Source organism: Triticum aestivum, chromosome 1A, assembly GCF_018294505.1.
Source record: "Triticum aestivum cultivar Chinese Spring chromosome 1A, IWGSC CS RefSeq v2.1, whole genome shotgun sequence".
NCBI classification, from domain to species: domain Eukaryota; kingdom Viridiplantae; phylum Streptophyta; class Magnoliopsida; order Poales; family Poaceae; genus Triticum; species Triticum aestivum.
The window spans coordinates 86,344,361-86,362,518 of record NC_057794.1 but is presented as its reverse complement, the minus strand read 5'-3'; the positions used below and the strand labels follow the sequence as shown (position 1 = coordinate 86,362,518).

Below are 18,158 nucleotides of genomic sequence, written 5' to 3'. Positions count from 1 at the left end.
TTCACCCATTCGTTCCAAAACACGATGCAGTCCTACAAATCTCGGGGCTAACTTTCCCTTAACTCCAAAACGTTTCACTCCTCGTAAAGGTGATACTCGCAGATATGCTCTATCTCCAATTTCATAGGTTACCTCCTTGCGTTTCGAATCTGCATAACTCTTTTGTCTGGACTGAGCTATCTTCAGTCTATCTCGAATCAGTTTAACTTTCTCCTCAGACTCTTTGATCAAGTCTGGTCCAAACAATTGTCGATCTCCAACTTCATCCCACATCAATGGTGTTCTGCACCTTCGGCTGTACAGGGCTTCGAACGGTGCCATCTTCAAACTGGCTTAGTAACTATTGTTGTATGAGAACTTTGAGTAAGGCAGATTGTCATCCCAACTAGATCCATAATCTAGCGCACAGGCTCTCAACATGTCCTCCAGAATATGGTTGACTCTCTCTGTCTGTCCATCCGTTTGCGGGTGAAATGCTGTACTGAACTCCAATCTCGTTCCCAAGGTCTGGTGTAACTGATGCCAAAACTTTGAGGTAAACTGTGTTCCTCTATCGGATACGATGGTCCTTGGAACTCCATGCAGACATACGATCCTGGACATATATATCTTGGCCAACTTTGCACTTGTATAAGTTGTTTTTACTGGGATAAAGTGTGCCACTATGGTCAAGCGGTCAACTACTACCCATATAGAGTCATAACCTGATTTGGTCCTGGGCAATCCGGTGATAAAATCCATGCCAAGTTTATCCCACTTCCATTCGGGTATCGGCATAGGCTGTAACAATCCTGCTGGCTTTTGATGCTCTGCCTTCACTATCTGGCATACATCACATACGGCCACATACTCTGCGATATCCTTCTTCATCCCTGTCCACCAGAAACGTTCCTTCAAATCCAAATACATCTTGGTGTTTCCGGGGTGTATCGAGTATGGTGAGTCATGAGCCTCCTGAAGTATTAACTTCCTGATCTTTGTGTTATTGGGCACATAAACACGGTCCTCAAACCATAAGGTGTCGTGCTCATCCTCACGAAAACCTTTGGCCTTTCCTTTGCTCATTTTCTCTTTTATCTCTGCAATCTCTTTGTCCTCCTTCTGAGCTTCTCGAATCTTTTCTAACAATGTAGAATAAACCTCCATTGTTGCAACAAAACCTCTAGGAACAATCTCCAAACGTAGTTCCCAGAGATTCTCTGCTAACTCCTTCAGCAATCCCGTGCTCTCTAGGGTATTAGCATAACTCTTCCAACTCAAAGCGTCTGCTACGACATTGGCCTTTCCTGGATGATAGTGCAGCTTCATATCGTAATCCTTTATGAGCTCCAACCATCTTCTCTGCCTAAGGTTCAGTTCCTTCTGGGTGAAGATATACTTCAAATTCTTATGATCCGTGTACATCACAATGGTTTCCAATAAGGTAGTGCCTCCAAGTCTTCAACGCATGCACTACGGCTGCTAGCTCCAAATCATGCGTGGCATAATTCAATTCGTGCAGTTTTAGTTGTCGTGAGGCATACGAAATAACTCTTCCGTCCTGCATGAGCACATTTCCAAGTCCTAAGCGAGAGGCGTCGCAATACACTTGGAAATCCTTACGTATATCTGGCAGTGTCAGCACTGGGCTGTAGTCAAACGTTTCTTCAACTCCTGGAAACTTGTCTCGCAATTTTCGGTCCATTTAAACTTGGGCTCAGTTCTTTTCTGGCTTATGGACGACTTATGGTGGAAAATAAGCACAAGCTGAAAAGAACTCGTTTTTTTGTATTCAACTTAATTTTCGGCCATAGCCGGTCCCTTCATGTTTGGGAGAAGCCGAGAGAGAGTAGCTTCCCGAGCGCAGCCCTTTAAAAATTGAAGCGGTACATCACTATGCCCTCTGCGTTGGCAGTATTTACGAGAGAAATGCCACCCGCGAAAGATATAACTCCAGGCATCGAAGCCATCTCTCCCGACGCATCATCCGCTTCGGGCGTCTGCTAGGTTTCCTTGCCGCCGCCTCTTGTCCAGTTAGCCGCCGCCGCCGTCGTCCTTCCTGACGCCATGCAGGGAGGTTAACCCACGTCGCTCCCAACGTCGCAATCGCTGGCCTCCGCCCGTCCCTCTGCTGCTTCCCGTCCTGCTGCACTTCCGTCCTGCACACTAGCTACTCCCATCTTCACGGCAAGCTCCAGTCCGATCGTCCCCGTCCAAGCTCTTACCAAGGTAAGCACCATCTGTCCTCTTATCTTTCTGCTCCGGACTTCTTTCCTGATCTGCATGTGATGCATGATGTTAGGAGTGTATCTGGGTCCGGTGCAATACATGTGGATGTGTCTGTGTAGGTTTGAACAATTATTACCAGGTAGGATTGCTCCTATAGATACGCTCCTGTGGCAATCGGCCGAGTGATCTACGTGTACGTTAGTACTAGCACTATAAAGATCAAAGCGAAGATCGTCCAGCGATGTGCGAGTATTATCTTGGTGTTGCTAATCGATTGCTCGTAGTACGAGTATCACTTCTAATTGTACACTGATTGCTATGCGCGTGTATTTGTATGACCAAAAATACTTTGTCATGTATGAATTTGGTGTTGTGGCAGTGAGCTAATTTTTTTATTAAATACATAGTGGGATTTTATTTCTGCTACGTATTATGTGGTATGGGGGTATGGGGTATGCCCTATTTGATTAAAATTGTAACATTCATTTTATGATAGATGGATAAAGGTAAATCTGGGAAAGCAAATTGGGATCCTGTTGCCATAAAATTTTCCTTGACATTTGTGTTGAAGAAGTGAATGCAAATAACCGTTCTGATGGACATTTGAGCTCAATTGGGTATGAAAATATGATAAGGAAGTTCAATGAGCAGACAAACAGAAATTATGTTCGCAAGCAATTCAAGAATAGGTGGGATTTACTTAAAAAAGAGTACAATTGTTGGAAGACGTTGAACCAGAAGGCATCTCGCATTGGAATAGATCTTGTTACTAGGAGCATTGCGGCTACCGATGAATGGTGGGCCAATGAGATACAGGTATTGAAGCATTCATATTACTTTTACTTCTTACTTTGCCATCCAATTTCTTAATTAATTTATTTGTGTGATTTTTCTGCAGAGGAATGAGATTGCCGCCAAGTTCCGATATGCTCCATTAGTTGATGAGCAAAGAATGAGTTTTATATTTGATGACCATAGTGTGACGAATGCATATGCAAGGGTCGCAACTCCCTCGTCTCAAGTTGATGCTTCTCAAATTAACATTGAAGAGGGTAATGAGGACGGCTCGGGATGTGAGTTAGATGTTAACCAAGTTGCACCCACCAATGTTTCATCTAAAGGTCGAAAGAAGAGATCATGTCCTTATTCACCGAGTCCCAAGATGGTCCAAAAGGCGGTAAAAGATAGTGATGATAAAATGGTATTTAACCGTATGGTTGACCTTTGGGAGAGGAGGGAGATTAGCCGCAATTCGGCGACGTCTCAAACAAATGTGGATCATGTGAGAGATGAGATAAAAGAGATGACGACCATGGTGGTGAACGATGGAGGTCGTCCCGGAAGTGATGTGTATTTCTATGCTCTACAACTGTTTACGAAGAAGGAACATCGTGATGTGTTCAGTGCCCTCAAGGATGAGACTGCTAGTGTGAGGCTTGAATGGATCAAGACGACATGGGATCTCTTTATGAAAAAGATTAGAACTTCTGTGATGTTATTTTCTTTGAACAAAATTACTTGCTATCGACTTGTACTGTCGTGAACCTATGTTTTGTTTGGAACCTCTTGTTTGCACTCAGATTGTAATATAGGGAAAGTGGATTGTTTGTCATCAATTCGTATGCATCATGGATCTTTTTTCTACTCATTTTTAAAGCCATGTATCATGTTTGATGGCTCAAATTATTTTATTTTATTGTGTACCAAATTATAATGCATCTATATTGTGTTCTTTATATGACAGATGGATATCTGTGTTGAGGATGAAGATGAAGAATTAGATTTCTGCATTCTTGCAATGGCACATTATCTTCAAAACAAAGAGAGGGTGCCCTATGCACCTAGAAGAGCACCAATGATGACAGGGTTGCAATGGGTGCAAGAGAAAGAGATGAATCCAAAAGCATTCTACTCAATGTTTAGGATGCGGAGGTCAGTGTTTTACCCACTGCATGACATGCTAGTTGAGAAATACGGTTTAAAGTCAACTTGCAAAATGTCAAGTAAAGAAGCGTTAGCACTATTTTTATGGACTTTGGGGACATGCCAGACCACCGACAATATTGCGGATCAATTTGAACACAGTCGGTCTACAATTAACAAAAAGTTTAAAGAGGTTTTAAGGTGTGTATATTGTATGGCTGGTGATTACCTACGACCCAAATATGAAACTTTCACCCAAGTTCACGACTCGCTTAAAAAACCAAGATTTTGGCCTCACTTCAAGGATGCCATTGGGGCCATAGATGGAACACACATACCTTGTATTGTGCCGGAAAAAGAGCAGCCCAAATATCGGAACAGAAAAGGTGTCACCACTCAGAATGTCATGGCAATATGTGATTTTGATATGAGGTTCATTTTTGTTGTTGCTGGATGGCCTGGATCTGTTCATGACACCCATGTATGGGCTGATGCACGAGCTGAATATCCCAGTTTCCCACACCCTCCGAATGGTAATTACTCGTACATGCATTTTTTACACTAGCCTTTTGCTTTAAATTACCGCTCTTCATTGTATTTTTGTTCCCTGTATAGGAAAATACTATCTTGTTGACTCAGGCTATCCAAACAGAGATGGCTATCTAGCACCATACAAAGGACAATGGTACCATGTACCTGATTTCCAACAAGTACCTCCACGAGGGAGAAATGAAACCTTTAATCATCTACATTCCTCACTACGAAACGTCATCGAAAGAACTTTTGGTGTTCTCAAGATGAAATGGTGAATCCTTCTTGGCATTAGGCGTTACAAAGTTGAAACACAAACAATGATAATTACTGCATGTACTTGTCTTCATAACTACATCCGTGAGAGCAAACTACCTGATGAGCATTTTGATATGGTTGAGAATGGATCCTATGTTCACGAGGAGAGCGCTTCTCATCACTTTGCACCCTATGATGAAGGCAATATGGGAAGTGTATGAGATGCTATTTCTGCGAGTGTCTTTCCTTGATGAACAGCTTTATTGTGTATGCTTTTGTTGGGAGAACCATGTAATATTTAGAATATCTTTCTTTCTTCTCAAGTACTACAGACGAGTTTTTTTCCGTATGTGCGACAATGATCTTCCTTATGTGGACTTGTTACAATTTAGCGATGTTTCAAAATAAATTTTATGCTCGTATGTGCGGCTAAACAATACAAAATAACCCAATTATTATTTCAACAAAAAAAATTAGGGGGTATTACAGACTTTTTATTGGGTATATAGAAAATAAGCTAAACGCACAGAGGCTAAAAAGAACTGGATGGCTTATTCTCACTGGGCTTATTTCCACAACGGCTTGTCTGGGGCTTATTTCCACAGTGGCTTCTTCATAAGCCAGAGGTGAAAAGAACTGGCCCTATAAGTATCTTCTTGTTTTCATTTTTTTGGACACATGACCTTTTGTTTTCTTTGCAAATTTCTGAATCCTTGTTTCACTTTTTTCAAATGCAGTTCAGCTCCAGTACACCGTATGCAACACCCAAGTTTATGTTATATGTAGATTAGCTTGCCCAAAGATCAATACAAGGCAGTGTCACAGAGGATCTGCCCGAAACAAATACCCAAGGCGGAGATGTTGCTTCCGCAACACCCGTTATGGATGTGTCGGAGAGCTCGCACACACAAGCCAATCCACAAGGGGAAGATGATGTGGGCTCTCAAGAACCACCTAAGGGTGGTATGGAGGGTACTGATGGAAGAGAAGAGACTGTGCACGAGCCACCTCTGAATAACATGGGCGGTGGTGATGATGTGTGTGGTTCTTTGGAGGAGTGGCTACACGCATTGCCTACATTCGAGGAGTTAGAGGTGAGACCCATACAACATTTTATTGTATCACGTATCTTGCTTGACTGCCATGTCAAAACTACTTACTAACAACTAATGTTCCTTTTCCCGCTCTCATCTTTTTTTATGCATTCGCAGCTGCCCCCACATCTTCGTGACATATACAACAAGCACAAAGAGCTACATGCTACAGAACTTAATGCCGCGTTGAGCTCATTTGGGAGGACGTTGCAGGTCATGTATTGCAAATGCATGGGCCTAATGTTGTCTGAGGCAGTCAAAGCTGGATCCAGGAGGGATGAGGCCAAAGATGAAGTGGCAGATGTCACTTTCAGTGTATCAGGAGCTCCCACAGCAGGCATGTGCGATGCCACTGAATTGTTTCCGCAGCAGCCTAAGAAACCAGATGGCGTGCATGGGACTACAACAACCGCTACAACCACTGCCACCAAATCTTCTCTGCAGCTGCCTAAGAAACCAGATGGCGTGCATGGGACTACAGCAACCGCTACAGCCACTGCCACCAAATCTTCTCCGCAGCAGCCTAAGCAACCAGATGGCGTGCATGTGACTACAACAACCGCTATAGCCACTGCCACTGAATTGTTTCCGCAACAGCCTAAGCAACCAGAAGGCGCAAAGAGTGGGGATCCAGCAGTTGAAGTGGATCACACAAACACTGTCCCAGGCAAGAAGAGCGACCACATCAATGGCAGTGTTCATGGCAATGTCAATGTTCATAGCAATGCCAAGGGAGAAGATTCTTGCAGCAAGGTAAACATTGAACAAAAGTCGCCTCGCAGCCCAAGCTACCCATTTGTGAATTTGACAAGGAGGCCAGGGACACTTGAAGATGGGCCTTCATTTGGCTTATTTGAACCTGGAAGTGATGACGATTTACCATTTCAGGATCCGCCACAAGTTAGTAATTCACCTGCACAATCATCTGGTCTATTTGATGTGGACTCTTTCTTGGAGATTCGAGCGAGAAGTCCTTTGTTTGATAGTTCTCCTGGCAGTTCAACTGGTCCAGTTTATGATGTGACCCCTGATACGTCTCCATCATATCTACTTTTCCAAACACTTTTGCCCTTGTTTTGGACTCTAACTTGTATGATTTGAATGAAACTAACCCGTACTGATGTTGTTTTCAGCAGAACTGCCATGATGTTGTTTTATGTGCAGAAAACAAACCGGCACGTGCCGAGGCAGGCGGCCTCGCGGGTGATCCCGCGGATGTCGGGCGGGCCGTGTCCGCCGGCCCCGTTGCCGCGGACCCACTTCACGGCGACCTTCTTGCCGGTGCAGCGGCCGCGCGCCTTGAACACCTCGCCGTAGGTGCCTTCTCCAAGCACCGCAAGCTTCTCGTAGTCGGAGATGCTACCGAACGCGTACCGGGGCTTCTTGCCACCATGGACGCGCGGTTCTTGTCCCGCCGCCGGGCGCTTGCGGATGGCCGTCGGCATGATCTGAGCTTAGAACGCGCGCCGAGAGCAGATCAGAGCAAGAGGGGCGGGGATTCGTGTGAATCGGGAGCAGAGGAGATCGAGGTGGATGGAAGGAAGGATCGAGGATGAGGATTGAGGAGGATAAGGATCGAGGACGAGGAGGATCGAGGCTGTTTATGGGCTGGCACTGGCGGCGCGCGTCTCCGAATTGGCGGGGGATTCAGACAGATTTTGGGTACGCGTCGCGTTTACGCGCGTGACGCTTTTTTTTGAAATTTACGCGGGTGACGCTCGCAGTCGCAGGGACAGCTCACTTTGAAATCTCTTCGTCACGCGCGAGGCAACTCGTACGCCATTCTCTCTTTTTTTGGTTCCGTTTTATATATTTTTATTTTTGCGAATACAGGTTTTTTTTTTTAATGTTCAAACACTTCTAAAAAATTCAAGACTGATTTTAACTGTGTGAAAACTTCTTAAAATTACATGAATATTTCTATAATATTCATGCACGCATATTTTCCATCAACTCAAGGCTTTTTAAATGTGGACACTTCTTTTTCCCTTTTCTATATGAAAATATATGAACATTTTCAAATTTGTGAACACATTTTTACAATAAATGAAAAATTATTACAAAGGCATGAATACATTTTAAAATTACAAGAAGATTTTTAAATGTGTGTACACTTCTTTCAGTTATAAAATTTTATTAATTACTTGATGAATAAACTTTAATACTCCCTTTATAAAGTAGAGACCTACGTACTATATTAATTTATAGAGGGAGTACTTGATAAACAATTTAATATGCCCATGCATTGCACCAGGAGAAAATAGTACCCTTGCATTCAGCCGTTTTAGTCCTTAAAAAGTACACCATCATCAATTGCCATGACGAAATAGGCCATGTGTTGCAATGGGAGCCGCACCCTCTTACTGAAAAACCACATCATTTAGTCGACTAAGTGTCGGCATAGAACCACATTGCGCAAGACATGAGAATTCACTCTGTGCATTTAAAAACCGAACTGAAAAACCATACCGAAAATAAACCGAACCGAACCAATTTTATGGTTTTTATGGTTTCTGATTTCGGTATGGTATGAACTTTTCATACCGATTTGAACTTGGTTTTTATGGTATATACCGGAAAACCGAACGATTAACCGAATAAATCAAAGTAAAAAATAAATTTATATTTCTTGAGATGAACAACCATACAAGTTGTCATTTTTCTTGTACATGACTCAAATGCACTACTAAGCACGTAATTTTTTCTTGTAACATAGTCATTTTTCTATTTTTAAAATGCTAAGCACGTCCATAACCATCAACAGATGAATCAATGCATGCATATATACTTATATATATAGTCATATACAATTTGTGTAGGATAGTATGTGTTTTGAGTCATAAATTTGCTAATTATTATTACGTCATTTCCAAATTCGCGTCAACTTTGGTTTTTATGGTATATACCAAAACCATACCGAAACAATTTGGTATATACCGAAACCGAACCGTATTTTAATTTCATACCATATTTACCGAAGTATTAATACCGTACAAACTGAAAAATTGTATAAATCAAACCATGTAAACCGAATGAACCGAACGCACAGGGTGAATGAGAATCATAGTCGATGAAGCTCCAACATAGTTTTCTGCCATTTTTTTTAGCGGCGAGGTTGGAGTTTCTCGTCATGTGGCAAGATTTGATGTCAGGTGCTTAAATATATGCAAGGGTTCAACTGCGATGACTACAACTCCGGCGCACTGGTCCTTATGGGCACGTGCACAAAGATTTTCCCATTGACATCGACAAGGTCAAACTGGCTCCGGCAGAGAGCGGCGACATCAACTCATTCTTGCGGCAGTAGTGGGTGTTCGATGGTCTTAGAGTCTCAATGTAATTTTTTTAGATGCCTTGTACTTCCAGTGACCTTTTATAGTAGATGTGGTCTTTTCACGTAAAAATCATAAATAAGATGCAACCCTAAAAATTTAAAATGAAAACGATATATCCAAGTTATTAAATTTGTATTCGGCTGTACAATTTTTTAGAAATTTAATTAAACAATGTATGTATGTTAACACTTTAACTTAACCGATCTTGTAGTAAGACATGGGTTTAACATTTTACGGATGACCATTTTTTATAATACAACATTCATTAATTATGTTTGTACTTAGAAAGTACTCTCTCCGTTTTTATTTACTCCGTATATTAGAGTTGACTGAAGTTAAATTTTATAAAGTTTGACCAAGTTTATAAAAAAAATTACCATAACAAATCTATACGATGCGAATGTACATTGAATAATGAATTTAATGGTATTGATTTATTGTTGTACATGTTAATATTTTTGTTTATAAATTTTGTCAAAGTTTACAAAGCTTGACTTTGACCAAAGCTAATATGTGGAGTAAATAAAAACGAAGGGAGTAGCATGTTATTTTCTCCCATGATTATTAGTAAGCTGAAACAAATAGCAAAGTAAAGCAATTAGCAGTTAGCCGCAAAAAAAAAAGCAATTAGCAGTTAGGTGACGTGCAACCAGAGTATAGATTGGCTGATATTTTCTCCACTATCTGACAGCTTAACTTGACAACCGCAAATTTCTAAAAGAAAGTAACGCCAAAAGCCGAGGACAGGTTGCCACGCAAACATAGTAACTTTCATAATAAGCAGTTTACGCATAGAAAATACTTCTACTTGATTTGGTAATGCAAAATACTCATATAGTACAGTAGGATTTTGTAGTGCCGTGGTGGGATTTTGTAGTGATGTCCCTAACGATAAAAATCCCAGCGATTCCGTCAAAACCCGCTTTAATCTCAGAATTGGATGTGGCGTTGCTGCATCTTTTGGAGTCCAGGCACCTTGAGCAATTTATACGTACAAAGCACATCTGAAAATGGGCAAAACGCATGTTAAAAGGCTATTAGCACTGAAAGATAAGCTCTCCACCAGGAGCTTGGTTCATTTGTTTCCTTCTGCTGCCTGTGTAAGGGGCATGGCTATGTTCCTCTTACTGTGCAAATCCAGCTCACATACAGCGCTGCAATAAATGGACCAGTCCAAGAAACGTAGCTTGTTCGTTCGCTTCCATTCAATCATTCGTTTGTTTTGATTTTTTTCCTTTATTTTCTTTCCTTTTTCTTATAAACTTTTATTTATATTTTGAAAATCCTAACACATAAAAATTGGTATGTGAATAGTTTGTGCATTGTTTAAAAAATGTTTCTGCAGTGTTAAAAAATTGTTCGCGCAACTTTTATAACTTTTGATGGCATTCAAAAAATATATACATTAAAAAATGTTCACATGTTTCAAACACAATGTTTGTGACATCTTAGTAAAGGTTTATCCAATGTAAAAAATGTTTGCGCAAATCAAATAAAATATGTTTTGTACCACTCCAAAAAATGTATGTCACATTTTAAAAAATGTCCACGCATTGCAGAAAATATATTAGTGACATTTTTACAAAATGTTCACGCAGTATAGAAAAATGTTCGCCTAGTTTTTTAAAAATGTTTATTTTTTGTGAGGTTTTTAAAAATGTTTATACAATGTAAAAAATTGTTTCACGTAGTTTTAGAAAAATGTTCATTTCCATTAAAGATGTAAAACGTGTATTTGCAAAATGTAACACTGTATCCGAAAAAGTGTTCAAAACATGTATTTTAGGAAAATGCACATTATGTATTTGAAAAATGTCCAACGTGTATCAAAAAATTGTTTCATGTGCACGCTAAAAACGTACATTATGTACTGTGAAAAAGTATATATGTGTTGAAGAAAAGGAAACTGATAAAAACTGACAAGGGAACAAAAAGAAAAGTAAACGAAAACCAAAGTAAACCAAAGTATAGCGAAGAAAGAAAGAAAAACCAATGGAAAAACAAAGAAAACCAAAGTAAAAAAGAAGAAAAAGGAAAAAACCAAAGAAAATCAGTGAAGAGAAAGAAAGATAAAAGGAAGGGGGAAAAAAGAGAAGGAAACCAGAGCGAGCGAACCATCCAGCTACCACAACGAGCCGGAACGAAGCGAACCTACAGGCGCAGCGAGCATCTGTGCTAAAATGGGCTGGCCCGCTAGTGCCGCCCGCAGATGAATGCACCCACTAACCGACCCCTCGTAGTGACATTTGGACAAGTTATTTTTTTCCCCGTGGAATGGTTTTTGAACCTTCTACTGGCCGGTGCATCTTCTTGGCATCAGAAAATAGTCCACAGATGGAGCTATCACTCTCCATGGACAAAGAGGGTATGACTGTCGCAGTGGATATATTTGGTATGTACCAATCCAGTTGCTCATGAGAGAGACAGAGCAAGAGAGTATGCTCAGTCCCACTCCTTTATATCCAGTTGATGGGTAAAGGGAAGAGAATATGCTACCGAGAAAATGCGCCCAATGAAGGCCGGCCTATAGATAGCTAAAGAGGATCAAACCAGCACCACTGCTGCCTAGCTAGGCATGATAGGAATGAACATTAGCATATAGAATCAGGCTCCAATATATCTTCTCCACATGCTTTTTTTTTCTCCCTTTCTTTTCCACTTTCTAGATATTGCTAGAGGGATCACGTGAAGATTTAAACGCAAGATTTGGACCTGCCTCTTTGATTCTCAGAACGAGACTTATACCAAGTACCATGAACGGCTCTTGATGCTCTGAGAATCATCCAATGGAGATGAGTTGGAGAGCGAAAGAAAGAGAGAGAGGCATAAAGGTTCCCCTTTACGATAAAATTTCAAACTGGCCAGGAACGTGAGCAAGGTACATCCATGTATCTGGTCTCACGCATCTCAACTCTCAAGCACAAGCACACCGACGGAAACTGTGGGAGCAAATGGAGAAGTACACAAGAATTCTGCAGGGTGTTCAGATGGATGTTTTCTGCAATTTTTCAGGTGGCCATCCATCCATCAATCCAGGTCACCAGGGAACATGAAGAACAGTAGCAAGCAAGAGATGCGGCTCACATGGAAATTACAAGTGCCATCATATCGGTACCACCTTGTCTACCCTGTTGGCCAGTGATTGATCCAAGGACGATACAAGTTGTGCGTACGTTGTCATGCTTTTTCCTTGCAAACTGTTGCAACTTATGCAGGCGGGTTGTGGGGCTGTCTGATCAAAATGTCGAATTTCAAGAATAAGAAATTACATAAGCATCAATTCATTGAGGTACAATGGTACATACTCCCTCTGTTTCAAAATATAAGACATTTTTTTACACTATCAAGTGTCAAAAAACGTCTTACATTTTGAGCGTGTCATGTCGAAAGCTAAGGTCAGATCAGCACCGCTAAGCTTCGAGATGGATGGCCAGGATTGCTAATTGCCCATCTGGTGAGCTGAAGGGGTATATAGAAAGGAGAATGCCAGATGCTCTAAACCTTTAAATCTGTTTGCATCTTGTTTCGAGCAATGAGCTTGTCCTTAGTTGCATCGGTTTGGTGGCCAAGTGATTAATTAACCTAATAAGCCTAAAATAACAGTGGGTGGTTAGAGAATAAATAAAGTTACAACCATTCCAAGAGAAAGGAAGAAACAAAAGACAAGAGGATCGTACGGTCTCACAGAAAAGTGCTTCATTTCTTTGACAGAAAAGGCTGAGATTTTCCTGTGTTGTTTGCGTACTCCATGCAGGGAAGAACATCGGTAAGTGATGTGGGCGGATCTTCTCATTGTTGGTTTCTTGGTCTCTCTTCTAAAAGAATCTCGCCAGCTCTCAAATGAGAAACAAAATTTCGTACAATACTATTTTCAAATGTTGTACTCCCTCCCAACCATATTAATTGTTGTTATTTTAGTACAACTTTTCACTAAACTTTTGACTAAAGTTGTACGGAACTGACAATTAATAAGGATTGGAGGGAGTGATTTTTTCTGAAAACTATCAAGAACATATAAAGAAATTTAAAACCTCTAGACATCTGATTCCTCTTGTGCAAAATAATATGATTTGTCTAAACAACCAGATAAGATGAAGTTGGATACCTCGTCATTCCAACTGTCTATTACAACAAGTTTTGCATGATTTCAACGGGGAGGGATGATGACACGGCGCAGCTTTTTTTTCAAAAGAAGGAGGACCTTCGGCCTCTGCATCTAGACGATGCATGCAGTCACTTTATTAATTATTCACACGTGATCTTACAAAGTCATACAACAGTAAGACTAAAGTCACCGTCTGGGCAACATCTGTCGCTACTCCTATCCAGCTGATGAAAGGATGCTGATAGTCTGGGCCTAATACCAAACAAACCTCGCAGCCAAACCTAACATCTAAGACCTGAGGTCCCAACCAAGACGCCTGCCGGGTATGGGCACCCACCAATCCGGCGCACTCCTCAATCAGGACGCCTGCCGGGTATGAGGCCGCCGCAGCCACCCGCCACCAATCCATCTTCAGTGTTGTACTGCTGCATCAACCTTGCCAGGTTTGTCGTCGACGCCACCACAACACCAGCAACGCCACCATCATGCGCGTGTCCATCCACGCGCGCCCATCGCCAAAACTCCGCACTGCTATGCCGCCGTGATCCGCCGTCGGCCTTGCGGTAGATGTAACAACGCTCCTCCTCTTGCCACCTTCATCCATCACTTGCTCCAAAATGATGCCCCCAGGAAGGAAAGCGATACAGAGAACGCCATCATCGTCCGATCCGGAAGACCCAGATCTAGGGTTTCCCCCGGAGCATCCCGAGCCTGATGACGCAAACTGCAACGACGATGCCTCGACAAGGAAACGACATCAAAGACGCCGCCGTCGTCCGCCATGACCGTAGTCGGCGCGATTTTCATCGGCACTTGCGCCACCGGGCGTGCGCCATCGGCGTCGCTGGTCCCTTCAACCGGAGCAAATTCCAAAATGACGCCCTGAAGAGGGACTACGACGCAAAAGCACTGCCATCGCTCAATCCCAAGAAGATCTAAGGTTTCCCCCGGAGTTGCTCGCGCCGGCAAGGACCAAACAAGGATGGAATCCGCAGATCCGCCTAGCTGCCGATGTGCCGCACCCGCCATCGCGCCGACCGCGACCCAGAGACCAAGCCCACGCCTGGGCCCTGATCCGGCCGCGCCGCCAGCGATCCGGTCGTGCCGCCGCCGTCCTTGACGACTGCGACACCCCAGATCTTGAAGCCACCTGCCATGGAGGTATGGAGTCGCCGGAGCGCTGCCACCCCCCGCCGTGACGTCCGACCGAACACCACGCTCCGGCCCGGGGGCGCCGGCCCGCGCCAGCCCCTCACGAGCGGGAGGGCCCCGAGTCCCCGCCGCCGCCGGCGACGGCAAGGCTTCGCCCTGCCGCGCCCTCGGGCGGCGGCGAGGGAGGAGGAGGAGAAGGGGAGGTCGGGCGACAGGATCTGGGAGCCTCCCGGCTGCCACACGGGGGCGACTCGGGAGGAGGCAGGTGCGTTAGCGCAGTAGGTGGTCGACACGGCACACCGTTGGCTCGTTTTAATATTTGTAGTCGTCGCTAGGTGGTCTACGGATCTAAATGTAATTTTTATTATTTCTGATGTTCGTTGTACTATAATGATTGATAATAAGAAAAATGGTTTCCCCCCGCTTTATATTATAAAGCAAGGAACCAAGCATCCAACACAGTAGTACAGAATACAAACAAGTCATAAAGTCATGCTGGGGGCACAGCAAGACAAGCCCCAAACAATACAATGATTGATAATAAATTGGTCGGATGCTTTCCTGCAAAAAAAAGTGTATCTCATGATCTAAACAATACAGTATGATTCTTTCTTCTTTTCCTCTCCCGTTATCCCTTTCCCTTAAATCTCCAATCATTACTTTCTTTTAGCGTATATTTGACTTCTCTTTATTCGTCTTTGAAAGGTTATATATTGGCTGGTATCCGAGGCAAAGAATTAATGGTGACTACTTTCATTTTTCTCTTTGTAAATGGTGACTTGGTGAGCCGCTCTATGACCACTAGTGGCTGCAAAAGTGCCTTTCTAATCCAGCATTCCCGCTGCTAAACCAATTGTAGAATCCCCAGATTATTAATTTATTAGTAGTTTCCTTTAACTATGTTGGTGTTTGAGGGGGGAGGCACATTGGTATGCGTACGCACGATCTTGCTCAACTTGGTTTGATTCCAAACTAGTTCGAAACGGAAAATATGAATATGTGTCAAGACAAATACAGGCAAATTTTGTGCTCAAGCTGGCTTGAATTTTATCAAAGTGCAAATAAATTTGAGTAAACTACATATCTTTCTTGCATTCAGTATTTCGGGAAAAATGTAAGTTTATTCTAGATAAGAAGTTTCCTGTATTTTCTTTAGAATGTCATCAATAATGCAGGGACAACAGGTTGACATTTTTCCATGACCAGTACGGAATCTATCATCGTTTATTCCAGAAAAAGGGATATGCTTTTTATTGAAATTGTAGAGTATTTATTCCATGCAATTCTGTGGCATGTTTGGAAGGGGCGGAATCGCCGAATTTTTCAGATTGAGACTCGTCAAGTCCTCGGGGTCGCTTATCTAGTGAAGGAGGGTCTAGCATCTAGGTCATCGGGGGTTGACGTTCACCACTGCCATGTAGTTATTTTGTTCAGTTTCACTTCTTTGTAAATAATAACTCATGTAATCTCTTGTATTTTCCCTACCTTAATGAAATTGGTAGTGCTCCTGCCTGTTTAGTAAAAATCACACTGCATATTCCGTATCCATCTATTCCACGGCGGCTGTAGCATGCAGCGAAAGAAAAACTATACTATATCGGCGTGGTGGTGAAAAAATGTCTTAAATCGGGTGTATAGTTTGCAAGTTACAACATTTGAACTTCTATATGTATCTCATGTTTATTGTCCTAATGTTAGAGAATCTTTAGTCCTTTGCTAAAAAAATCGTAACTTCCAAAAAGCTGTCGTTTTAGTGTTAAAAAGGCAGCCAGCCTTTCACATGTATCCCTTTAACTCTCATTGATTGTTTGGGAGGTTCTAAAAAACTTCCCTCTTATACCTACTTAGTGTGCTCTCTGGCGGTTTGCTTTATTTATAAAACGGGGCGAAAGCCTTTTTCGGTATACCTACATAGTGAAATATGTTACTCCCTTCAACCACCCTCTCAGATGATGAAAAGTTGCCGGGAGGAAATTTCATCTTTCCTAACCGCCGTCGTACATGCTCCGCCGGTGCTAGCCATATGCGACCCGCCTAGCCCATTGCTCGACAACACTCGCTGAAATGGTATTTGGATTGATATGCGGTGGACTAGATGGGGGGAGGGTGAACAATTCGATCAAAAATTACTACCGCAAAGGTTATAGCTGGCAAGTTTTAGAACAAGACTAGTTAATCCTTAAAAAATTCCAGCAAGTGCAAGCTAGCAAAGTAAAACATGGAAATTAAAGCATGCAAAAAGTAGAGAGTTTGATTTAAAGGATACAAAGGCTCGATGATAGATCCCAAGGTTCAAATAGTTGGTGCTATCCTACTCCTCATTTGTGGAAATTTGAACCAAAAATTGTCTAAGATCACAAAGGTCTCGACAACATCGCCCACGGAGAGCCCACACATCGCATGCCACCTATCCACCATGGCTTATGAACCACCAAGGCCAAGCCTCACTCGGGATAGATCTTCCACAAAGAAGGTGATTTCCGTCCCTTGTACAAACTCTTGATTCCTTCACAATGTCGGCTAATGGCTATTAAGTGACTTTGAACCATATAGGTGGGATAGGCTTGAAGCAAAGATGGATGAACATCTATATTCGTGAACTATTTGCTCTTCAGGGATCTCTCAAGGAACTCACACAAGTTGGTTGGATATGTCTTAGAATGGCTTGAGTTCATTTGCCAAAACGAATGGGTGTGTGGTTTTATTTATTGAGTGAGTGAAAATATGTTAGTTACTCAGGAAAAGTAACTTGCCCAGAAGTACTAGACACATTCAAAATTTGAACGACTCGAACGGAGATGCACGTTCCCAGAAGTGCATAGTACCAAGTGTGGTACTAGGTTGTCCATTGAACCTCTTAAAGTCATAGTAATCATAAGTGATACGTCTTTGTCGTATCTATAATTTCTGATTGTTCGATGCCTATATTCTACAACTATCATATACTTTTGGCAACTTTTTATATTATTTTTGGGACTAATATATTGATCCAGTGCCCAGTGCTAGTTTCTGTTTGTTGCATGTTTTTTGTTTCGCAGAATATCCATATCAAACGGAGTTCAAACGGGATAAAAATTGACAGAGATTTTTTTTGGAATATATATGATTTTTGGGAAGAAAAATCCACGCGAGACGGTGCCTGAGGCGGCCACGAGGTAGGGGGCGCGCCTGCCCCCCTGGGCGCGCCCCTGACCCTCGTGGGCCACCCGTAAGGCGGTTGATGCCCTTCTTTCGCCACAAGAAAGCTAATATCCGGATAGAGATCGTGTTAAAATTTCATCCCAATCGAAGTTACGGATCTTCAGGAATATAAGAAACGGTGAAAGGGAAGAATCTGAGAACGCAGAAACAGAGAAAGACAGAGTGACAGATCCAATCTCGGAAGGGCTCTCGCCCCTCCCACGCTATGGAGACCATGGACCAGAGGGGAAACCCTTCTCCCATCTAGGGAGAAGGTCAAGGAAGAAGAAGAAGAAGGAGGGGGGCTCTCTCCCCCTCGCTTCCGGTGGCGCCGGAACACCGCCGGGGGCCATCATCATCACCACGATCTAC

General features: G+C 42.6%; 1 protein-coding gene across 1 annotated transcript; it reads left to right on the top strand.

Moving 5' to 3' along the window:
* The first annotated feature begins 2,092 nt into the window (after positions 1–2,092).
* LOC123139073 (uncharacterized) lies at positions 2,093–3,751 on the top strand. The gene is made up of 2 exons (XM_044559156.1): positions 2,093–2,208; positions 3,107–3,751. The coding sequence occupies exon 2, from the start codon at positions 3,161–3,163 to the stop codon at positions 3,749–3,751; it is 591 nt and encodes a 196-aa protein (XP_044415091.1). The 5' UTR covers positions 2,093–2,208; positions 3,107–3,160.
* The last annotated feature ends 14,407 nt before the right edge of the window (positions 3,752–18,158 follow it).